The sequence below is a fragment of the Saccopteryx bilineata genome, chromosome 7, assembly GCF_036850765.1.
Source record: "Saccopteryx bilineata isolate mSacBil1 chromosome 7, mSacBil1_pri_phased_curated, whole genome shotgun sequence".
NCBI lineage: Eukaryota > Metazoa > Chordata > Mammalia > Chiroptera > Emballonuridae > Saccopteryx > Saccopteryx bilineata.
Genome location: NC_089496.1, coordinates 104,917,286 through 104,942,857, shown reverse-complemented (window position 1 = coordinate 104,942,857; position 25,572 = coordinate 104,917,286). Strand labels below are relative to the sequence as shown.

The following is a 25,572-nucleotide window of genomic DNA, read 5'->3' as shown; positions in this document are numbered from 1 at the left end:
CCTTTTAGTTTAGTCCAAAGTTGGTTTTTCCAGTTGATAGTTCATAAAATTAGTTTGTAATCCACATTGGTTCTGGGAGGTAGATGCTGGTACGTTCGCCTACTCCAGCGCCATCTTGTCTCTCCCTAATTTCATTTTTAAATAAGAGTAAATAAATGTCACAGATGCTGCAAAAGGAATTTAAAATATTGCTATCACTGGCTACATGAATCATACCAAGTGTTGAAGTTAAGACAAACACATCTGAATGAAAGCAAATGAATGCAAATTATATCCACAGCCTGGCAGCGATAACTCAATACTTGCTGAACTAAAAACCCTTCCCAGAAGATTCAACAAGGTTCAGAAACAGGATCATTGGTTTTACAGGGCCGCATGTGCAAGCCACGTTTCACCAGCACCACAGGTCAAACCAGTTAGTGGACTTAGACACGAAGTACCACCGATGGGTTAACAGTCCCTTCCCAATTGAATCAGACTCAGTAGGTGTGTTTATTCTAATAGAGGAATGCCTTATACAAGTCACATTTCCCATAACTGTTTCACTTTCAAAATATTTGGTTCTTTAGTAGAATTAATTTAGGGCAGAAAAACAGAAAAACCACCTTACTAGCTAGCTAAGTAGCAGAGGTTTAAATCTACATTTAAAGTCCAGTTTGGGTAGAAACCAGCACCGGCCTTCAGTGAACAGAGTCTAGAGGGGGACTTTGAGCCTTCAGAGAGGGTGGACAAAGGCTCCAATAAAACTAAGTAAAGAGAGTCTTATTTCCTTAGCAACTCCTTGTTTCATTTGACCTCAGAAAAATCCTAGATGTTCAGTGATTGAATTTAAAACCTAATTCAACTGTTCACAAAGCCTTCTCTGGAAAGGTTCATCAAAAAGGTTGATCTCGCTGACATTATCTTTCTATACACACACACACACACACACACATTTGTTTATAAACACATACATACATATATACATACAGTATTTGGATAATTGGAAACAATCCATTTCAAAAAAAAGATGATTAGTTAAATAAAAATTGAATTCATTTCTGTAGAAGATTTTTTTTTTTTTTTCTGAAGTGAGAAGCAAGGAGGCAGAGAGACAGAATCTTGCATGCACCCAACTGAGATCTACCCGGCATGTCCACCGGAGGTGATGCTCTGCCCATCTGGGGTGTTGCTCCATAGCAACCGGAGCCCTTCTAGCGCCTGAGGTGGAGTCCATGGACCCGTCCTCAGCACCCGGGCCAACTTTGCTACAATGGAGCCTTGGCTGTGGAGGGGAAGAGAGAGACAGAGAGGAAGGAGAGGGGAGGGGTGGAGAAGCAGATGGGCGCTTCTCCTGTGTGCCCTGACCTGGAATCAAACCTGGGACTTCCACATGCTGGGCCAATGCTTTACTGCTGAGCCAACCAGCCAGGGCCTATATAAAAGATTTTTTAATACCATATAAAAAGCTTAAGAAATAACAAATTAAAAAATAAGTTCCCAACATTATAATGCAATCAATTTTGTAAGACAAAATGCCAAATCGTGAAGGTGGAATATGTGTGGTTTTGATTTTGCCATTTATGTCTTTCTACATTTTTCAAATTTCCTAATCCAACGCAGTGACGAGACTTCCTGCATATATACAGACTTTAGGGCCTGTCAGAGTTACCAATACTATATTGGTAACTAATATATTTCCACACACAAGCAAAATGGTGCCACAGGAGAGGCCCGGACTAGGAGCGGGAAGATCAAGTTCCAGCTTCACTATTCACTCCTGAGCCACTTCTGACATATCACATCACCACCGGGAACGCGGCTCTTTCATCTATAGAGATGGTGGTGACCATCCCTGCCCTGCCTTCTTCCCCTAATCAGCACAAAGATCAACACAATCCCGTTCTGGAAAGCCTTCTGCCAAGAGAGAAGCGAGATTCAATAAAAGGAAAACTCAGTAACTATTAAAGAGGCTCTTCAACTTCTTGTGGACCTGGCTCAAGCTTATTTAAGTTCGAAGCTCTGCATTTTACACCAGTTAAAATATCCATCCTTATTGTCTTAATACAATTTCATATCCTGAACATGTATCGGGACAGTTTACTATAATATGAAACACGTACGTGACCAAACTCACTTCACTGGACCTGAGACTGAAAGGAAGTTACTATCGTATTTCCCCATGTGTAAGACGCACTCTTTCTCAAAAAATTTGGGGTCTAAAAACTGGCTGCATCTTATACAGTGGTTGTAGTTTTTTTACTTGCATTTCCTGCGCTTGTTTTTGTGCTCATTGTTGAAGACAGTGATTCGTCATCACACAGATGAGGACAAGCTAATGGATGGGAGTTTTGACAGTGATGAGTTGTATGAATTTTATGATGAATAAATCATAAATAACTTTATGTAATACTTTTTTTTTTTTCAAATTTCAGGCCCCCAAATTAAGGTGCATCTTATACATGAGGAATACGGTAAATGAAGAGCCTGCACCGTCTCACGAGCTCCCTCTAGTGTTAACCTCAAGTTATTTTCAAAGCGTTCTGTGACGGCCAACACTTTTGGGAAAGTCTGCTACAGAGTTGATGTTTTAAAGCAGGAAAATAAAAATGAGAAAAAAAGAGGGCAGAATGCAGAAAGGAGTTACATGTTCTCTTGATCCTTATTCTAAAATGAGCTTCCAGTAGAGAATCGGGACATGTGTTACTAAGAGGTGCTTTTTTTTTTCTTTTCCAATTATTTTTATTTATTCATTTTAGAGGGGTGGAGCAGGAAGCATCAACTGCCATATGTGCCCTGATTGGGCAAGCCCAGGGTTTTGAACCAGCGACCTCAGCGTTCCAGCTCGATGCTTTATCCACTGCGCCACCACAGGTCAGGCGGTATTTCCACAAACTTGCACGAAGACGGGCAAACAGCATTACAACTCCCCAACCCTACCCCCACCCCACAATTCCACAGCTCATCTTCCTTCCCAATGACCCGCACTCCTCCCAGCTTCCACACCCCACACACCCAAGCCTCTGAAGCAGGCACTCAGCCTCTCTCTCTGTCTCAGCTACAAAGAGCCTGGCCCATGTACAAGCCAGGGAGGACGGGAAGTGACAGGGACCTGGCACTGAAGGCCGGGTCCTCATCAACCTGAGCGCTCAGGGCAAAACCACTGCCGCAGTACGATGATCAGCCAACATTCCGAGTCCTCACTGTGAGCCCAGCACTGTTACGTACATTTTCCTCATATTCTCGCTTAGGTCTCACAACAACTCTAGGAGGTTGAGGAATTTCATGACAGAGGAAACGGACCAAGAACTAAAAACACTTGGCCGAGAGGTTAGGGTGGAAAAATCTTTGTGAGGACCCACTGCTGAGTGTGGACACACATAAAAGCAGGTTATGGGAGCAATTTTTGGTAGGCTCAACTCAAAGGTGAAATAGCAGGACCAGACTGAGGACCTGCTGACAGGATAGAAGTATCAAGGACACAAGTTGGCCGACAGTCCACCCAACGCTTTGCAGGGAGACAGGAAACGGCAGGAACACGGAGTCAGCACCTCTGCATGTAAAGGACCTGAGTTCCATCAGCTTCCCTCATAGAACCCAGTCCTGGGACCTGACTCACACTCAGCTGGGACACCAACTTACCAAGTTACCGTGAGGACTGTAACTTGAAAGGAAACAAGAACACTCGGCATCTGCAGTTCAATTCACCCTCTTCTCAGGCAGCAGAATCCAGAGGGGAAACCACCAGCATGTTGCTTGGTGAATACTACAGTACAGCACTAAGGTAGTTAGATGCTTCAAGTCATAAAAACCAAAAACAACTGTAATCTAAAGCCCAATCATCCTGGGTTTTCTGGGACAGGGTTGATCTCCAGTACTCTACTCACAGTCAAAACATACGTTGGAAGTTACTAATGCAAATATATGATCACCCCGATCGCCTCGCCAGGAAAGTGGTATCTACTGACTTGCTCATCTTCAAGTCTCTATGCAGATCATACCTTTCCAATAATAAACTTACCTCAAAACTCGGTATAATTTGTGTAGTTTCCATTTATTACAATCACGATCTGGTTCTGAGATTCAAGAAACGCACAGGTCTGCCAGACTTGGAAAGTAGTTTCCTCTTGTTATGTGCAACGTTAACAATCCAGCTTAGGTTGTCACTGTCAGCAGCTTTATTTTTGTTTATGAAATTGAGTTTAGAGAGAGGGAGAGACAGGAACATCAATCCATCTCTATAGGTGCCTGACCAGGGACCAAACCAGCAACCTTTCTCCTCTTTGGGACGATGTAACCAACCAAGCTATCCAGCCAAGGCATCATCAGCTTTATGACTCTGACCTTCAATTTTGGACACTGACAGTTTTTTCTTTTCTTTTCTTTATTATTATTATTTATTTATTTTTTTTGTATTTTTCTGAAGCCAGAAACAGGGAGGCAGGCAGACAGACTCCCCATGTGCCCGACCAAGATCCAACCGGCACGCCCACCAGGGGGCGACGCTCTGCCCATCTGGGGTGTCGCTGTGTTGCGCAGAGGCCACAGAGCCATCCTCAGCGCCCGGGCAAACTTTGCTCCAATGGAGCCTTGGCTGCAGGAGGGGAAGAGAGAGACAGAGAGGAAGGAGAGGGGGAGGGGTGGAGAAGCAGATGGGCACTTCTCCTGTGTGCCCTGGCTGGGAATCAAACCCGGGACTCCTGCACGCCAGGCCAACGCTCTACCACTGAGCCAACCGGCCAGGGCCTGGACACTGACAGTTTTAATGCTTGTCCCAAACTAGGCATATGAAGCCAGAATAACTCGTGATGTGACTTTTATCATCTGGGGAAAATGAGGGCATCCATCTGGATGAGGGGCTGGTTTGCAGAAGGGGAGGAGCTATCCGGGAGAAAGAGAAAGGGAAAAGGCAGGGTCTAACGTGACTCAGCAGCTATACTCTCATCTAGTTTATATACTGAAATTTGGTGAGTTTCCGTTTAAAAAAGGGTTCTGGTTCAGCAGCTTTTTAAAAGTTTGCAAACCACTGATCTAGATGGTCTTCCAAGGACTCGTCCAAGGGTTAAATTATATTTTTCATTTTCAAAATTCTTTAAATCAACAGATAATTGGACAGTGCCTTATTCTGTGCCGAGACTCTTTGAGGCCTGGTGGTCACAATACTGAGCAACACGCTAATAGAGATTCCGCCCTCAGGAGACCTACTGTTTGCTTGGCTTTGGTAAGAAACCAAGAGGGCTATAAATATCAAAAGCAGCCTGACCTGTGGTGGCGCAGTGGATAAAGCGTCGACCTGGAATGCTGAGGTCGCCAGTTCAAAGCCCTGGCTTGCCTGGTCAAGGCACATATGGGAGTTGATGCTTCCTGCTCCTCCTCCTGTTCTCTCTATCTCTCCCTCTCTCTCTCTCTAATAAAAATGAATAAAATTTTTTAAAAAGTAAATAAATAAAAAATTTTAAAAAATTATCAAAAGCAGAGTCACACAAAAATTCTACTTTACATTTCCATGGTGTCCAAATAAAATCACGAGAGTCCGTGAAACTCGGCTGGGACACGTCCCTTCTCTGGACCCGCTTCAAGTACTCCTCCCCGCCCAACACTCGGGGGACACAGGCTGAATAACACAGACAAAACCAGTTGTAAATTGAAAAATCACACTGTTTTATTAAAAGATACATAAATAATCCTCATTTTTCTGAATTTTGTAAGTCTGGGGAAGTCAAGTGGAAGAGATAGGGAAAGGGTTAGTGTTGGAGCGGAGAGGAAACGGAAGGGCAGGCGCATGGCCGGCCGGCCCGGCGGCCACCAGCAGCCTGGGCAAGGCACGTAGGGCCTGCCCTCAGCTGCACGCGAGGCGCTCGGAATACGTGTGACTGCAGTCACAGCAGCGCCACAGTCCAACCGGCCTCATTCTCGGACGAGGAGCAAATGCTCTGTAGTAAGTCAATGGAGCAGGTCCTCACAGCAAAAAGGAAATAATGCCAAACTCAAGGAGTACTTTTACGGAAGACAAGAGAAATACACAAGTTCACTGCTTAAAAAAATGCACTTATGTTACTGTTTTATTCACACTAATTAGAATATATACACAAAAATGTGTATCATACGTTGCTTTAAAAAAATTCTGTGTTCCATGAGAACTATGTAAACAGTGTAAAATGTCTCTACTGCATAACAAAAGAAGGAAAATCAGAGTTCCTATATAGTATTAGGAAAATAGGATAATTTAAAGCTATAGGAAAACAAAATAAAATTTTACAGAACAGTCTTTTCATGAAGTAGATTGATGGTCTTGAAGCATTACATTTCAGACTTTCAAACACTTTGGTATAAGTGGAATTAATACAAAGCAAAAAAACCACAACCCTCTGGTTCTCACATTAACTGGAACTTCAGCAATGAGGCAGGCGGGCGGGCGGGCGTAGAGCTACACCATACAGCGACATGGAACAGCTCTCCCCGCCCCGCCCCAGTGGGAAGGGACACGCTGGGACAGTGTCAGAGGATTCTATATGGTCAGGAGCGCTTCACTCCCTTCCAGAATGATCTCTCAGCAACAGCCTGACAGGCTTCATAGAAACCTCAGATCCTACTTAGAACATAAGGGATCTTGGTTACCGCCTCTTCACAAATACAAATGGCCCCGCATCAAAGCCACTCAGAACAATTCACATTGAAAGTAAAACATAAACTTAAAAAACTCACATTACTCTAGTTTCTCAAGAAGTCCATACTTGAATAAAAGAACATACTACATTAAAAAACGCAAGTTCAAAAGCCCGCTGACAACAGGTCTGTAAGAAACAGAACCCGTCTGCATGCCACAAATACCTCCTCACTGACATCATACATGAGTGTGCCGACTACATGCCTGGCTGATGCGAGGAACTGTTAGCTGCGTCATCTCAGTAATTACAGTTTTCGCCACTGTCCAGTGTTTACACTGTCCAGTGTCTACACTTCCACTGTTTGCTCCATGTGTTCTCCTTTAAATGAATGGCTGCATCTGAGAACTGTATCTGAGCAACTGCCAATGCTTCAGTTTTCTGTGCCCACAACAGGGGCAGGCCGGGAACATCCAAGGGTGTTCTCAGCAATGGAATTTATAGTGCGACTTTCTGGGAAGACAAGAAAGTCTTTAAAAAAAAAAAAAAAAAAGAAACCTTGGTGAACTTCATCCACTTAGCAGTAATAATAGCGTATTATCGTTCCTTTCTGAACCAGAGGAACACCTGTCAGGTGCTCAGCTTGACTGAGCACACACTGTCAAGTGCTCCGAAACACAGGCCTGCAGCACGAGCCCTGAGACAGGCCAGGAGGGCAGGGACGACAGGCAGCCAGGAGCTTTCTGGGAGCGCGCCTGCATGGCCAGCTTTCTAACATAATGAGCACAGAAAGTAAAAGAAAGTTTCTGACAGGTTAATCTGAGGCTTTTTTAAGAACAACTCTAGAAAGGAATAAATGAGATACACATTCACGAATTCAGTCAAATTGATCATTGTTTGAATGAACCATACATGGAAGAATTGCTAGTATTTTAATTACTTCATAGTATTAGTATAGTATTAGGAACTTAAATCCTTACATAAATTTCACAACAAAGTAGAAAAAATAAAAATAATGAACAGTGAACAAATTATGAAATGAAAGGTTCTTACTTTTTCATATTAAGTGCTATTAAAATCCTAGGACTATAATGTTTGAGTTTTGTTCATTTTGTGGAGAGAGACTGCTGGGGAGTTTAAATCATTTCAAAATTCACTTGGGCCCTGGCCAGTTTGCTCAGTGGTAGAGTGTCAGCCCGGCGTGTGGAAATCCCGGGTTCAATTCCCAGCCAGGGCACACAGAAGAAGCACCCATCTGCTTCTCCACCCTTCCCTCTTTCCTTCCTCTCTGTCCCTCTCTTCCCCTCCCGCAGTCAAGGCTCCATTGGAGCAAAGTTGGCCCGGGCACTGAGGATGGCTCCATGGCCTCCACCTCAGGCACTAGAATGGCTCCGGGTGCAACAGAGCAATGCCCCAGATGGGCAGAGCATCGCCCCCTAGTGGGCTTGCTGGGTGAATCCCGGTCGGAACGTATGAGGGAATCTCTCTCTACCTCCCCTCCTCTCACTAAAATAAAAATAAAATAAAAAACAAATTTCATTTGGAACAATTGCCAAGAGAATGGTATGCTAATAACTTGCACTGCCAGATGGTAAAAACTATAAAGTTACAATAAAACACCATATTTCAGTGAATCTAATACACCACTATTTTTCATACCATGCGAAAAAAAGATGCCCTGGATAGGAAGTCTAAAGGAGACAGACCTTTAAAAAGTGAGGATGCCAAATGCCTACTGCCTCAACGAAGGGTTAAAAAAATACCCCTTCCCACAGAAAGGATGATGGCAAAGAAGTCTGCACACCTCTTCCCTGACAATGGGAAGCGCGGGAGCAGGTCCTCGGCATTTAAATTGGTACACCCACCCCGCCCTGCCTGTAATTTTGCGGCCTGAATTCACAATACCAGCACAATCCAAGAAAATCTCAGAGAAATCAGCTTAAGCAGACTCAGGCTTGTAGTGTCCCCCAGTAACCGGCCGAAGAAACTGCAAACCACGTCGGGAAGAACTCAACTTCCATCCAGGCAACAGCTCGTTTTTAAGCTGCATTCCAACTGTAAAGATGCCAAAATTAAAAAAATATGTAATTTGAAGTCAGTGAAGGTAGACAGATAAATAAGTCAATAAAAAAGATGCAGAAAGCCTAGAGAACAAATATTGGGCGCATGATAAAAAATGTCAAACAATTATAGCATATTATAAAAACATTAAACAAATGACAAAAAAGGTACATTGTTCAAAATATGGCACAAGCAAAAATAATTATTTTAGAAAAAAGCACCCTAGCTGGATAGCTCAGTTGGTTAGAGCATCATCCAGATATGCAGAGGTTGCTAGTTTTATCCCTGGTCAGAGCACATACAGGAAAAGATCCACATTTCTATCTCCGTCTTTCCCTTCCTCTCCCTCTAAAATCAATGAATAAAAATTAAAATAAATTTAAGAAATAGAGGCCCTGGCTAGCTGGCTCAGTGGGAGAGCATCAACCCGGTGTGTGGAAGTCCTGGCTCAATTCCGAGTCGGGGGACACAGGAGAGGCAACCATCTGCTTTTCCCTTCTCCCCCTTTTCTCTTTCTCTCTCTTTCCCCCACAGCCATGGCTCCACTGATTTGAGCACATTGGCCCCAGGTGCTGAAAATGCCTTTGAGGAGTCTTTGCCTCAGGCACTAAAAATAGCTCGGTTGCAAGCATGGCCCCAGATGGTCAGAGCATCAGCCTCAGACAGTGCCACCGGGTGGATCCCGGTCAGGGCACATGTGGGAGTCTATCTCTGTATCTCCCCTACTCTCACTTAAAAAAAAAAAGAAAGTTATATCCCTCTCTAAACCATATTCTTCTAACTAACTATAAAGTCAAATGAAAAAAAACACTTAAGAACTTAAAAAAATAATCTTAAAAGATCAGCCTACATATTTTAAAACCATGCTCTTCACCCCTACTCCCCCCAAAAATATCCAAAGCACAAGCAAAAATAAATGGCAATTATGAAACTGAAATTAAAATATATTTTCAATGGCAAAAGGTTACTATCCTTAAATCATAACTATAAACCAGTAAGAAACAAACTTGCCACACACCTCCCGAAAAATGAACAAAGGTCAAGAATAAGCAACTGATAAAAGAATAAATACAAACAGCCAAATAAAAACACCAAAATAAGCTCAATTTTACTAGTAATGAAAATGTAAAATAAAACAATATAACAATTTGTGACTATCAAGTTGGCAAAATTTAAAAAAACAATTAAATTCAGTGTTGGCAAGGGTGCAGGAAAACCAGCATATATATTGGTAGTGGAGAGGAAACCTCTCTAAAATGTAATTTAGTGACGAGTATACATCAAAAAACTTGTGAAATGTGCAATATGCTGAGCTCTACAATGCTGCCTCTAATTTATCCCAGCCAGAAATACGCAAAAGTATTGTAGCTACGTGTCAGAATTATTTATAATAGTGAAAACTGAAAAATCACCTAAACATCCAACAATGTGTTTTAATAAATAAAACTATAAAATGGAATACAATGCAACTATTAAATAGCATGTGTTACTGAAGCACTGTTTATACCAGTAAAAGTTGAGAATAACCTAAATACTGACCAGCAAGGCACAGGCTATACAAACTATACTTTCATTAAAAGGAATGAGGCAGCTCTTATGTTCTCGCATCTTGTCCTTACAGATATCCACCTGGCACTCGCTCAGGTGACACTTCATCAGTTGGGGTGTCCCCTTGCCATCTACGTACGTACAAAGGCACTCCCTCTCCCCCTTACCCTACTGCTATTTTTAACCATCTGACACATTCCAACTGTTTATTCACTGTCTCCTCCCCCAGAGGAAAGAAGATCCCTAAGGCAGAGACTTTGTGTGGTCCACTGCTGTGAGGCCCACTGCCTGCCGGTTCCTGGTACAGTAGAGTTCATCAAATACTGGACGGAGGATGCGTGGCGGGCGGGAGGGAGGGCGTGTGGTAGCCGGGAGGGAGGGTGCGTGGCGGGCGGGAGGGAGGGTGGGTAGGTCAAGGAATGGATGGGTATGGAAAAAAATCTCAAAAATACAAAGGTAATAACAGTTTATCTATTTAGCTATCATTTGTCTTTTAAAAAGGAAAAAAGTCACATATGAGTATGGATGTTAACACATACTTAGAGCAGACTGTCTCTGGAAAGGGAAACTGGGGAAGAGACACAGAAGGAGACCCCTCACTTCTGTCACAAGCTGAAACAACTGTAAGTACAACCCATTCAGGAAAACCAATAAAAATGATAAGTACTCTCACACATACACATTGTTAGCTGATGTGGGAAAACTACGAAACATATTATTTTGGGAGGGAGAGAGAGAGAGAGGCAGAGAGCCAGAGAGAAGAGAGGGTGGAGAGAGAAATAAGAAGCATCAACTCGTAGTTGCAGCACCTTAGTTGTTCACTGATTGCTTCTCATATGTACCTTGACCGGGGGCTGCAGCCAAGCCAATGACCCTTCGCTCAAGCCAGCGACCTTGGGCTTCAAGCCATTGACACTGAGATCATCTTAATGATCCCGCACTCAAGCTGGTGAGCCCGCACTTAAGCGGACGACCTTGAGGTTTAGAATATGGGACCTCAGCATCTCAGGTCGACACTCTATCTACTGCGCCACCACCGGTCAGGCTCTCCCCTTCATTTATTGTCCTCTGGTTGTACTGGCCTGCTCTCTGCCCCCAGACACAACATATCTAACCCCATCTCATGACCTCTGCAGCTGCTCTTCTTATCTTCAGATGTCCACCTCCTTCTCATCCTACAAATCTCACCTCAAATGTCATCAAGTCAACAAGGCCTTCCCAGAAGCAACCCTGGCTACTCTCCGCATCTTCTTATTGTATCTTTTCTACAGAAGCTATCAATATCTGAACTTTACCTACTGGTTACAAAAGGGACATTTAACTGGTGCACCACAAGAATTTTTAAAACATGCATATTTAGTCAGGGCACTGACATCTTTCCTCTTAGATTGTCAAGTGAAATATGACAACAGCCAAGACAACAATAGCCATCCGGTGTGAAAATGTATTTGGGTGTGCCGCAGAACTTTGGTAATTAGTTTATGTGCACCCTGAGGTTGCAAATCACTGGGTTAGAGCACAGGCTTACTGTCAGCATCTCCCACTGGAAGATACAGGAAGTCTTCTTCACTTAACGTTCTTGGACAGGTTCTTGGGACTGTGGCAATAACTGAAGTATAACAAAACCAGTATTACGGCTAATTGGCATACAGGTTAGGTTCCTAGGCATCTCAACACACTATAATGAAACGATGATGAACAGAAAGACATCATGCAAAGGCCTGCTGTAATTTCCTTGAAGATGAAAATGGAATCTTGTGCATGGCTTATCTCCAGCATGAAAACTGGTGCCTCACACACAGTTGGTACCGAAATATTTGTTGACCAACTAAATGACTATTTCATAACTGGAAATATAGTAGTAGCTTTTAACATTACATTTATTTTAACACTGAACTATAAGAAATAGTAAGAACTGATATAACTCCATCAAGAATCTGATTTAAAAATGGTTTTTTAGCTTGACCAGGCAGTGGCGCAGTGGAGAGAGCGTCGGACTGGGATGCAAAGGACCCAGGTTCAAGACCCCGAGGTCGCCAGCTTGAGCGCGGGCTCATCTGGTTTGAGCAAAGCTCACCAGCTTGGACCCAAGGTCGCTGGCTCAAGCAAGGGGTTACTTGGTCTGCTGAAGGCTCACGGTCAAGGCACATATAAGAAAGCAATCAATGAACAACTAAGGTGTCACAACGCACAACGAAAAACTAATGGATGCTTCTCATCTCTCCGTTCCTGTCTGTCTGTCCCTGTCTACCCCTCTCTCTGACTCTCTCTCTGTCTCTGTAAAGGGGAAAAAAAAATGGTTTTTTAGACCTCCTACCTACCCTATTGACTAAAACTCCTTCATACATATTAGAAAATAATCTAAATGTCCATTAACAGGAAGCTGACTAATAAGGAAGATACAGCCACGCATTGGTTCACTATGCGACCATTAAAGAGCACAGAGAAGACTTACACAGCTGACATGGAAAGCTGTGCCAGCAACCTGGCTGATGGGAAACTTCAAGTGACAGAACAACACGTCCAGTGAGGTCCCTGTATTAAAGTGCACACATATTTGATCAGCTGTGCACAGGAATATTTCTCTAAGCGTATTCTACTAAAGGTGGTTACCTCTCCAGAGTAAGAACCTGAAGGCTGCCTGACCAGGTGGTGGCGCAGTGGATAGAGCGTCAAACTGGGATGCGGAAGGACCCAGGTTCGAGACCCCGAGGTCGCCGGCTTGAGGGCGGGCTCATCTGGTTTGAGCAAAAGCTCACCAGCTTGGACCCAAGGTTGCTGGTCGAGCAAGGGGTTACTCGGTTTGCTGAAGGCCCGTGGTCAAGGCACATATGAGAAAGCAATCAATGAACAACTAAGGTGTCACAAGGAGCAACAAAAAACTAATAATTGATGCTTCTCATCTCTTACCGTTCCTGTCTGCCTGTCCCTGTCTATCCCTCTCTCTGTCTCTGTAAATAAATAAATAAATAAATAAATAAAAATTAAAAAAAAAGAACCTGAAGGCTGAACTTATCACTTATTACTAGAAAACCGAAAAGTGCCAGAACTACTTTTCATTTCAGAGCTCACCAGTTTGTGTTTTAATCTTTCAAATGCTTTAAAATGTCTAACTTCTTAAAAAAAACACATTATCTATTTTTTCAAGTGATGCATAATCCAGTAAGGAAAAACAGATGACTCAGGACAGTCAGGATGTAGAGATGGCCGACTGGTGCGTTCACTCATCATGTTTAATCCCCTTCACTAGTCCCCCCTCTTTAAAGACTGGAGATGCTTCAGACATCACTTTTACAACCTTTCATGTAGTTTGGCACTGGGGGAGACACAGGACCTGTGACAGGCTTAGTTAATAGGCTTGAATAAACTTTTGGATATGATTTTGCTTTCCTAATTAAAAGAAATAGATATAACCAATACTGCCCTTTCACCCTTATTCATGCCCTGAATATAGATACAATGTCTGGAACTATGGCAGCCACCTTATAGCTATGAGGTAGCAAGAGCCAACATGCAGGCAAAAAAGATGCAAACAATCTGAGTATCTGTGGGCATTATTTAACAAATGACGCCTTCCTGCCACCAAAGAAAAGTAAACCTCTATTTGTTTAAGGTATTTTGAGACTTAGGTACTGTTACCTACAACCAAAGAAAGTCCTAGCTAATGTTCCTGAGAATCTATTATTAAAAGAAATTGAAATGAAAAGAACTCAATTCTAATTCCCTTGCTTTACTGTCTCTAATCTGATTTTAAAAAGAAAAAAGCACTCTGAGGAAACAAAAAAGAAAACTATGGTCAACATCAATTTCATAAAAAGGACTTCAGAATGAAACATTCAGAATTGATACACACAAAGATAAACTCACACAATGAAACTGAAGACCAATCAGTGCTGAGGCTGTTCTGGGCTAATGTTCATTGTTCGATAGATTTCTTTAAGTAACAACAGGGCGGTGTCTTCAGATTCCCTATCAAAAAGAAAAGCACATTTACTTAAGAGACAATTAGTAGAAATTAATCTCTACGTATCAAGGTGGAAAAATGCAGCTCTTGTTCTAGTCAACCCTCCCTAAGGAAGGCAAATGAAAATAAGGGAGTGTAGCCTCAAAGCTGTCCTTAAACACTGGATGGAGACAACTCAGCCCTACAACAAGCACGCTGCAGTTCCCCATGGCGAAAGGGGTCATGTGCAAGGGCAGCTTCCCCAGCCCCCCCCCCCTCCTCCCGCTCTGGGAAAGGCAGCCCTGCAGAAACAGTGTGCAAGCAGCAGAGGCCTGCGCTCAAAGGCAGCTCACACGCTGCCATCTTGTGGGCTAACTAAACTCAAGGGGGAAAGGATTGATTTTGAATATACGGGTGTTCAAATTAATACTCCGTAACAAATGATAAATCAGCAAGTCTCACGAAAACAAAAACTGCTTTCTGTGCTAGCACCTAAGGCCACATGAATGTTATCAAAGAAGAAAAGACTTACCAATAGCATAAATGGCTCTGAAGAGCGAAAAGATACTCATTAAAACTCTCTATTGGCTTTTCTTGAAGAACGTAGTCAATTCGGCGGCCTCCGTTTAGCATTCCGACCTTTCCTAAGTAGTCCTCATCCTTGGAAAAATCTGGACTTTCAACAATCTTTTCTGCTAGAATTTAAACCATTTCAATATCAAAGTCAATCACTTAATCATGATCCTTTGACTTTAGCTGACTCTCTGGGCTCAGTGAGAACACTGCTGGACGCACGGAGCGAGCTGGGAGCTAGCAGGCTCACCTCCCATTTCTCCAAAGAGCCAGGGAAGGGGGACTGTTCCCCAGCAAGAGGACAGGGAGCCAACGAGCTGACAGAGGTTTTGAAGAAAAGGGGTGAGAGAACATTGTAGAAAGAAAGGAAACAGAATTAGAATCTGAAAAAGTCAAAAACATCATGGCACAGTGACCTGACATTGCAGTCAAGTCCGTAACCACACAGTTACAACAACATCATGTCTCAGAAAAGATCATGTCTCAGAGTGGGTCATCAATTGACTGGATACAAACTTGTTCTCAACTTTGATATCCCACTCTGGACATTGGAATCTCAATAAACTATTAACATTGCAGACTAAAAAGTTCAGCAACTATCAGGCAGAACCCTAGAAAAAAAGGAGGACACATTTTGAAGTATAGTTTTATCTTAAAAGATTTTCCTATATAGGAAGAGTCACTACATCTTAACAAAAAAAAAGATTAGAACAGAAAAGCATCATTAAATAATTTAAGTGTTAAGTTCCCAAATAATATTTGGAACAACTAGAAAAGGCCTCAAATGTCAAACTTACCTTCAACTACTTGCTTTTCCTCTTCTTCTTTGATCTGATTGGCTACCTTCTCCAATTCTTCTTGTAACTGAGCTGAAGAGGTATGAGCACGGGCAAACTCATTTAACGTCTGCCAAGCACTTTTCAGAGAGCTAATAAAACCCTGCTTCAAATCAGATCCCATGCGAGAGAGACTTTCTTTCAACTCTAAAGAGATTAAGACAACGCATCAAGTTATTAGTCAAGGGGTAAAATTCTGCATCACAAAAAATTAAAACAAAAATTAACATTATTCTCAGGCATGGTAAAACCTGCCTGTCTCTCTTCAATTATGTATCTAGCACCTGGAGCATCTCAAGCAAAACCTGCAATATGTTAAAATGTTTTGAGGAATCTTATCCTTGTCGTTTCTTTAATAACTAAACTAGTCACCCAAAACCTATAAATTTCCTCTCTCCGAAAATAAAAGGAGTATAATATCATAAAGATGTAATTAAGCACATGCACTTATTAAGTTAAAAAGTGGGCCTACAGTTTTTGAAAGGATTTTGAAAATGTGAGACTGTGATAGCGGCACAATTTAACCTTCTAATTTAAAAATGAAGACACTTCTATTCCTTCACCTTTTCCACTTTTGTCTAATAATTCCTATGAGAGATGTAGATATTCAACAGTTAAATTTTTCATTTTGACTCCAAAAGAGTTAAATATTTTTTAAAAGCATGATGAAAGGAAAAAAAACTTTTAAATAAGAGGGCATGATCACTTTTCCTTCTTTTAAACCTGTGGATAAGATACACCATTAACAGACATAAGAGAAACTTAAACCCTAGAAGTACCATCAATCCATATGTTCAATGAATTTTTAACAGGAAAAGTCTGTCCAGGTAGCAAGGAAATAAAAGCCCACTTGACTTGGAGAGCATCAAGCTTATTTTTTGATAGTTTCTTAGATCAAATGTTCTCTGCTTCCCAATTCCAAAAATTATAATCACATTCTATCAAAACCTATGCATCATGCCACTTTATTACCATCCTCCCCCATTCCTAAATATCTCAGCAACGAGAATGTTACCAAGGATAAACTCAAAAAGAAGGAACTTCGTAACTTCACAGCACCCCCAAACAGTAACCAAGTTCTGAACGGGGCAGGCATTTAACATTAACATTGATTCTGTAAGGAAGGACTTAGTGTTAAAAGTTTTCTAAATTATTACAAATGACATTAAAAAAATAAAGGAAAGAAGCAAGTTTTGGAATATTTGCTTTTTACCTAAATGAAGCCTCTTTCTGCCCTTGTGATGTGGAATGAGAACCGCTTTAAGGTCCAAATCCGGAACAATCATAGGTTCTAGTCTATATGCCACTGGATCAAGCTGTAATAGAAGAATTGAACTTTATAAAAAGCTATTTTTAGTTACATATCTTGGTTGGGTAAAGAAAACAAGAAACTGGCAAACCAGCTGTTGTTTTCTTTCCCACCTATTCAAACAATGGTAATGTATAAGACGACTTCCAAGTCTGTGGGTACAATTACTCTGCAAGCCAAGCAACGAAATTCTTTCCTTGAACCAAAGCTTTTCAGTAGAAAAGTTCGTTGGAAAGTGTGGACTGTATCTATTAGGATAGAGGGCTGAGTCGTACAAAATCCAGATGAGTATTAATTCCTCAGAAAGAAGAACCTGAGACTGTTAGGAAAAACAGCACAAGTTCTTCATCCCCTTCAAAATAGGAAGTTAATTCAGCTTACTCACTGGATGGTAAATGTTGAAGAATCCTTTACAGGTAGGAAGCCTGTAGTTCTCATCTATCCGATCCACTCCTCGAACAGTGAGAAACATACCAACTGGAGATCCCAAGGCAAAGAAAATCTCTGGTTCAAAGTCTAATGGGCTGTAAACAACAGAAACCTATAAAGAACCAAAGAGCAATAAAAGATGATCACCAATGATCATAAGTTGAAAACACCTTAAATGAAAATGAAGAAAATGAATGGAATAGAGAACACCATAGCTTAGCTTAGCCTACCTTAAACATGCTCAGGACACTTACATTAGCCTACAGTTGGGCAAAATCTGTCACAAAAAGCCTATTTTATAATACAGTGCTGAACATCTCAGTAATTTATGTGAAAACACAAACCACAATACCCAGAAGGCTTGGCTGCTGACCCCGTCATCGCGTGGCAGCCTGGGAACTGCGCTCGCTGTCGTGCCCAGCATCACGAGGGTCCAACCACACTCCACCAGCCAGGCAAAGACCAACGTTCGAAATCCCAAGCACAGTTTCTACTAAATGCGATCACTTCCACACCATCAGAAAGTTGAAGACTCTTAGTGGAACTTAAGTTGGGGCTGTCTGTACTGGTGACGGAGATGGGGGAAAGGCAATCTCTGTGCCCGTGGGAATGCAAACGGCTACAGGCTCGCAAGCACCAGCGGCAGTAACTGTCAACATCTCATGGTACGGCCTTTGGCCCAGCTAACCTTCCGCTACTTATTTAACTGAAAGAAAGAATAAAGAATGTGCACAGAAAAAGTGGTTTAAAACTGTTCACCACCGGATCGCTTGAAAAACTGAAACACTGGAAATATCCTCTATATCCAATGTTAGGAGTTGAGTTGTCCTCCTGAAAAAGTATCTCAGACCTTATTTGGAAACAGTGGTAATCAAGCTAAAATAAGGTCTTCAGGGTGGGCCCTGATCCACTATAATGGAACTAGTTATATAAAGGGGAAATTTGGACAGAGAAACACACCAGCAGGAAGATGATGTGAAGACCAGGGGCGGGGGGAATGACACGTCATGTGCAAATGAACTGGAGGGATGCAACTATAAGCCAAGGAACACGTGGCAAACCACCAGAAGCCAGAAGGAGGCAAGGAAGGGCCCCTCTACATGCTCTGCTGACAACTCGATCTTGAACTTCCAGCCCCAAGAACTGTAAGACTCAGTGGTGATAGGAAACTAACACATTTAATAAGTAAATGTCAGAATAATTCATAATCTTTCAAAACAATGAAGCACAGCAAGATTCTCTCACAGAAACTGAAGTATCTCCTGAGCATTACTTCCTATTGCCACATCTGTTGCCAGTGGCTATGAGAAAATAATGCTATGTAATCGAATAGTGGAAAACTGAAATAAAGACAATTTCAAAAGTCAGATGATGTATTCAGCACATATTCAATCCATTTTAAACATAAAAGAAGCATACGATTTTTTTTTCTTTAATTTTTAGAGAGGAGAGAGAGAGAGAGAGAAGGGGGGAGGAGCAGGAAGCATCAACTCCCATATGTGCCTTGACCAGGCAAGCCCAGGATTTCGAACTGGCGACCTCAGCGTTCCAGGTCGATGCTTTATCCACTGCGCCACCACAGGTCAGGCAGCATACGATTTTTATTAAAATCAGTTTTCTCTACCCCTCCCATGAATGTTGATTATTTAAAGAATTTAAAGATATGTGATACTAATAAAGACACGTGATTCCAACACAAACTATGCAGCACTAGTCACAGTGTAAACTCACCTGTCCAGTGCCAACTTCGAAAGATTCATAATCGACATGCACAGAAGAAACATAAGCACCAACTGGCAGCTTCCTCTTGGAATCACTAGACTCTGAGGGGAGAGAAGCCGCTTCTGTGGTTTTCTGAACACTTTCCTCTTGTCCTTTTGTTGAAGCCGCTGTCGCCGCCTTCTTTTCTGAAGCTGCTTTCTTCTGTTCCTGTGAAATACCAAAATTTCCTAATATGACCTTGAGGGCAAAAGTTCAGTTGTAAGCTCATCACCACAAAACATGCCATTTCAACATGAAGGAACAATTAGCAATTTCTTAGGCACAACAATGATACTGTGGCAATAGAGAAACATCCCTTTCAGAGACACATACTAAATATATAGAAAAAATGCCATCCATGATGGTATAATTTACTTTAAAATTCTTAGGGAAAAGATATTAAGAGGCAATGAAAAGTCAGCAAAACAGCTACAATTAAATCTAAGTAACAGTCATCATTTTACTTTTGTAATACTTTTCTATGTAAAGATTTAATAAAAAGTTTAAAAATAGAAATTTCTTCCTTTAAGATCTAAACTTTAGACAGGTATTCCAGGAAGTACTCTATCATTTCAAAACACATACTTTTATATGCTTGACTATTGGTGGCACAGTGGATAGAGCACTGAACTGGGACACTGAAGTCCCAATTTCGAAACCTGAAGGTCACCAGCTTCAGCGCGAGCTCATCTGGCTTGAGTGCAGGCTCACCAGCTTGAGCACAGGGTCGCCAGCTTAAGCATGGGATCATGACATGATCCCAGAGTCGCTGGCTTGAGCAAGGGGCCACTAATCAGCTGGAGCTCCCCCCCACCATCAAGGCACGTATGAGAAGTAATCAATGAACAACTAAAAGTGCCCCATGACAAATTGAGGGTTCTCATCTCTCTCCCGTCTTCCCCAACCCTCTCTAGCTAAAAAATAGAAATAAAAAATAAGATCACTTTTTATTCTTACTTACTGATTTCAGTGAGAGAGGAAGGGAAAGAGAGAGAGAGAAAGGAACACTGAACCAACAGCCTCTGCACTCCAGGAGGATGCTCCAAACCCCTGGTCGGGAAACTGCAGCTCGCGAGCCACATGTGGTTCTTCCACAAAATACCACATGCGGTGCTACCTCAATAAGGAATGTACCTACCTATAGAGTTTAAGTTTAAAAAATGTGGCTCTCAAAAGAAATTTCAATCGTTGTACCGTTGATGTTTGGCTCTGTTGACTAATGAGTTTGCCGACCACTGCAACCAACTGAGCCATCCAGCCAGGGCAAAAATAAGATCACTTTATACATTTTTATTTCTTTTAAAATATTCTTTTGCCCTAGCCAGTTGGCTCAGCGGTAGAGCGTCGGCCTAGCGTGCGGAGGACCCGGGTTCGATTCCCGGCCAGGGCACACAGGAGAAGTGCCCATTTGCTTCTCCACCCCTCCGCCGCGCCTTCCTCTCTGTCTCTCTCTTCCCTTCCCGCAGCCAAGGCTCCATTGGAGCAAAGATGGCCCGGGCGTTGGGGATGGCTCTGTGGCCTCTGCCCCAGGCGCTAGAGTGGCTCTGGTCGCGACATGGCGACGCCCAGGATGGGCAGAGCATCGCCCCATGGTGGGCGTGCCGGGTGGATCCCGGTCGGGCGCATGCAGGAGTCTGTCTGACTGTCTCTCCCTGTTTCCAGCTTCAGAAAAATGCAAAAAAAAACAAAAAACAAACAAACAAACAAATAAAATATTCTTTTAATGCCATAATTTATATATCCAAATGACTACAGTGTATAAACCAGGTCCCTTCTACAAATTTTCTAAGAACTACGGGACACTTTTCTCCCGCTTTTCCTTTGATGGCAGAGGAAAGTCAAGGATATGCCGTGGGGCCTGACCACAGCTCCTTGTTGCTTTGACAGGCTTATGCTTCGCTGACGTGCACATGGGACAAATGTTCAGGGAAAACCTTGGGAGGAGTCAACGTATTTAAAAATCCATTTCTTTTTTTTTTCTTTTTTCTTTTTTTTTTTGTATTTTTCTGAAGCCAGAAACAGGGAGGCAGTCAGACAGACTCCCGCATGCACACGACCGGGATTCACCCGGCACGCCCACCAGGGGGCAATGCTCTGCCCATCCGGGGCATCGCTCTGTTGCAAGAGCCACTCTAGCGCCTGAGGCAGAGGCCATAGAGCCACCCCCAGCGCCCGGGCCAACTTTGCTCCAACGGAGCCTTGGCTGCAGGAGGGGAAGAGAGAGACAGAGATGAAGGAGAGGGGGAGGGGTGGAGAAGCAGATGGGCGTTTCTCCTGTGTGCCCTGGCCAGGAATGGAATCCAGGACTCCTGCACGCCAGGCCAACACTCTACCACTGAGCAAACCGGCCAGGGCCTAAAAATCCATTTCTTATAGAAACATTTGCTCTTGGCATAAGTTTTATAATGTAGTTTACAGCATGCATTTTTAAATTTTTAAATTTCTAAAGTTAAAATTAAGATTTAGATTAAAACAGGTGGTTTGGTGCCAAATCATAACTGGTAATAGACTTGATAAGTAGATCAGCATTTCATGATGCTTTTCAAAAGCATCACAACTTTCTCTGCCATGAGAACACATTTGAGATCCGCTCCTTTACAAGAGGAAATTCAAACTTGCACGCTACCACTGGGCCCTCAGGACCCTCTGCCCTCCCCGCCCCCAGGCCCTGCTGCTTCAGCGCAGGCCCCCCTCTGGAAGGCCACTCCCCTGGTCCTGCCCCTCCTTTAAGCTCCTGCACCACCCCCCTTGGGAAGTCTTCTCTAACCAACCCAGGCCAGAACTGTCACCCTCACCTGGTCTGACCCCACGGACAGCACTCTGGTATAGGACTGATGTGTCATCGGCTGTGGTCAAATCCCTCCCTCTAACTAGACACAATATCATTTCATCTCCAAATCCTAGTAATTGAGCACCATGCCTGACTCAAAAGATGGATTCATAGAATGCTAACTCAATTAAGCTAATCACAACAAATCAGTCCTATTACTAAAGTCACATTAAATAAGGTGGCCTTTGTTAAATTCCAAAGTAACACAAACAAAAGCAGCACAGAAGTTCAAAAATAGATCAACAAAGACTGTCAATAACAATAAAAATAAATTAGCCACCCTAAGTGCTGATTTTTCTAATTAAGTATTTAGAAAAAAAAATCTCTATAAAATTAACTTAATAAATAAAATAAACAAGGGAGTGCCCTGGCCAGACATCTTGGTTGGTTAAAGTGTCATCTCAAACACAAAGGTTTCCAGTTCAATCCTGGCCAAGACACATACAGGAGCAGATGGATACTCCTGTCTGTCTCTTGCTAAAATCAATTTTAAAAAATTATAAACAAGTGAGCTTCCCCAGTTGTTGTCTTTTTAAATGCTTTTTAGTTGTTGCTGTGTTTTGTATCGTCAGGACTTTCTGGTTATTAGTGATGAGATCTGTGTGTGTGCTCTCACTTCACAGGGAAGGACGGGGAAGAGAGAAAGTGAGCACCGCTGAGTGGGGTTAATCTTCACATGCATTACTTCATCCCACTCCAACCCTACAAGGTAGGTGTTAACATTCCCACCTGAGAACTGAAGGGACCAAGGGACAGAAAAGGTAAGCAAACTGCTCATGACTATGTAGTTACACGTGGCTTAACTGGACTCAGAGTCACCACTCATCCCACCTGTCCAGGGTGGACCCAGTTTCTGCCCCGGGAGACTCCCATTCTAAAAGTGACAGTCCTTTGTCCAGGAAATCCCCTCAGTCCCAAGCACACTGAGGGTCAGTTCCCCTAACTGGAACTGAAACCCAGTCCTGACTGACTCCCAACCCTGAGCTTCCATCAGCTCCACACCTCTGTCCTGGGGCAGGGGGCTCACTAGCTGGCCCGACCACACGGTATTAACAACTTCCAGAATATCAACAAACTAGTCATAGAAGAGTTTTGTTTTCTTTGAGGACGAGATGCACTTTACCAGTTTGACTGCTTTATGGTTTACGAAGTTAGCTATCTTCTTTCTGGGCCCCAGAGGGATCCCCATCTCCTTCAGATCATCAACTGTACACATAAGCTGTAAAAGAAAAAAAAGCACAGTTATTAGTCTAGTGACAGAAACGAAACTGAAAGAAGGGAACTACACAAAAAATGACACATCTAAAGCAATCTATGATCTAGTCAGTTTTTTTAGAAGTTCTTTTGTTTGTTTCTAAATCATGGATTAATTTAGGCTGTAAAATCTTAGCCCTCCATATCCAAATCATTTTACCGATTTTTTAACAGAAAATTCATATACAAATCCAAAGCTACAGTGAAGCTGAAGCTCTGAGCCTCTGCCAGCCGACCCTGCCCCAACCACCCAGCCCAGCCCTGGGCAGCAGCTGTGACTATCTGCTCTTCATGCACACACAGCACCTACATGCTTTTCCGTGTGGGACCTACTATGCAAACAGGACTGAACCTTTGGTCTCTTCACACGACGTACGTAAGAGATCATCTGACTCCAGTGTCTCTGACAATCTCTTCTCCCACCAGCTACAAGGGCATGCCTCTCTGGATGCACCATGAACGACTTCACTAGTGCCCTAGCTGTGGACAGGAGGCGTTTCTAAGGTTTTGCTAGTACAAACAATGTTGCAGTATCCTTGAATATATTCTTGTGTGAATATTTCTCTATAGGAAATATCCTGGCAGTGAATGTGCTAGGGCAAAGGGTATGTTTTTTATGTTCTAAGATACTGCCAAACTGCCCTCCATAAAGGTTGTACCAATTTACACACTTAACAATAATATGTAACAGTGCCTACCTCCCCTCATCCTAGCCACGTAGTATACAGGGTAGAGCAAAAGCAGGTTTACAGTTGTTCATATAGAAAATAATAAGCAATAACACAATATTCGTATAGAAAATAATAAATAATAACACAAGAATAAACTCTGGCCCTTGCCAGATAGCTCAGTTGGTTAAAGCAACACCCTGATATGCAAAAGCTGTGTGTTCGATCCCTGGTCAGGGCACATACCTGTCTGTCTCTCCCCCACTTCTTCTCTCTCTATAATCAGTAAGTAAAAAGAAAGCTGAGCCTGGCCTGTGGTGACAACAGTGGATAGAGCATCAACCTGGAACACTGAGGTTGCTGGTTCAAAACCCCATGCTTGCCTAAGCAAGGCATACAGGAAGCACCTGAGTTGATGCTTCCCGCTTCTCCCCTTCTGTCTCTCTTCCTTTCTCTCCTCTTTTTATTTTTTATTTTATTTATTTATTTATTTTTTGTATCTTTCTGAAGCTGGAAACAGGGAGGCAGTCAGACAGACTCCCGCATGCGCCCAACCGGGATCCACCCCGCACGCCCATCCGGGGCATCGCTCTGTTGTGACCAGAGCCAGTCTAGGGCCTGAGGCAGAGGCCATAAAGCCATCCCCAGCGCCCGAGCCATCTTTGCTCCAATGGAGCCTTGACTGCGGGAAAGACAGAGAGGAAGGAGAGGGGGAGGGGTGGAGAAGCAGATGGGCGCATCTCCTGTATGCCCTGGCCGGGAATCGAACCCGGGACTTCGGCACGCCAGGCCGACGCTCTACCACTGAGCCAACCAGCCAGGGCCTCTCTCCTCTTTTTAAAAATTAATGTAAAAAAAATTTTTTTTACGAAAAAAAAAGCTCTTTTGCATGCTCACAATTATAAACATACTCTTGCCCCACCACCCTGTATTTCAAAGTCTGTCTGCCAAACTGGTAAGTTAAAAACATCATTGCACTTTTCATTTGCATTTCTCTTAGGAGCTTCCTCATAGGAAGCTGTGTTACTGTCTTTCCTGTCGACCATCTGTTCTTCTATCCCTATTTGCCCATTGTGTTATCTCTGTGTAAGCCACTTGTAGAAGCTCTGAACAAGAGCGGAGTGAGCAATTTGTCTATAATACGTGTTCCAAATATTCTTCTTAACCTGTTGACCTTTAGCTGTTGTTCATGGCATCTCCTGCTGTGCAATCCTTTTGCTTTTACGGCTTCCAGGTTTGTGTCACTTAGAAAAGCTTCCTCAGATTATTAACTTTTTTAATCCTCCTGTGTCCTCCAACTTTTTAAACATTTAAATCTCTGCCTTATCTGGAATGTATTATGATCCAAGTATTTAAATCATTCTTAATTTTCAACTTACACAGAAGAAAAAGAATTTTAAACAGAAATGAATCAAACTATCATCAATACCAGAGATTCCATATCGATCTTCTCCTTTTCAAAAGTGCTAACATACTCAGAGAGGCTAAGTGCTCCCAGAGTTTCTTGCAAAGTTAGGACTTTTTCATCTTCAACATCAAGGTCACAAGACTCATCCAGGGTCAGCTTTGGCTCCTCAGGCAACTTTTAAAAAAAATTAGGGAAAACAGCATAAAGCTTAGAAAACTTCCCATAAAATGTCTCACAATCTACATAAAATCTTAACCCATTCTGCTCTGTAAACAAACCATAATTTTTGGTAGCTTGTCATCCAGTTTGGTAAGCTCTGGAACAGCATAAACATGTAATACATTACTCACGGCCCCCACTTCATACAG

The 25,572-nt window shown here is 42.7% G+C and overlaps 1 protein-coding gene and 1 non-coding gene across 3 annotated transcripts in view; both read right to left on the bottom strand.

Annotated features, from left to right (window-relative positions):
- Positions 1–5,622: 5,622 nt before the first annotated feature.
- The window catches only part of SEC23IP (SEC23 interacting protein), a 34,644-nt gene continuing 14,694 nt past the window's right edge, over positions 5,623–25,572 (bottom strand). The window contains exons 11-19 of one of the 2 annotated variants that reach the window (XM_066238589.1): positions 25,226–25,378; positions 22,998–23,093; positions 19,015–19,212; positions 17,240–17,395; positions 16,759–16,861; positions 15,507–15,692; positions 14,669–14,828; positions 14,061–14,162; positions 5,623–8,639 (exon numbers count right to left, since the gene is read on the bottom strand). In XM_066238589.1, the coding sequence (XP_066094686.1) occupies positions 14,081–14,162; positions 14,669–14,828; positions 15,507–15,692; positions 16,759–16,861; positions 17,240–17,395; positions 19,015–19,212; positions 22,998–23,093; positions 25,226–25,378 (1,134 nt within the window). In that variant the 3' untranslated portion in view covers positions 5,623–8,639; positions 14,061–14,080. Of the gene's footprint in view, positions 8,640–14,060; positions 14,163–14,668; positions 14,832–15,506; positions 15,693–16,758; positions 16,862–17,239; positions 17,396–19,014; positions 19,213–22,997; positions 23,094–25,225; positions 25,379–25,572 lie in introns of both variants that reach the window. The other variant, XM_066238588.1, reaches the window with a different exon arrangement.
- On the bottom strand, positions 24,545–24,620 carry TRNAA-GGC (transfer RNA alanine (anticodon GGC)). The gene has a single exon. It is a non-coding gene; the product is annotated as a tRNA-Ala (tRNA).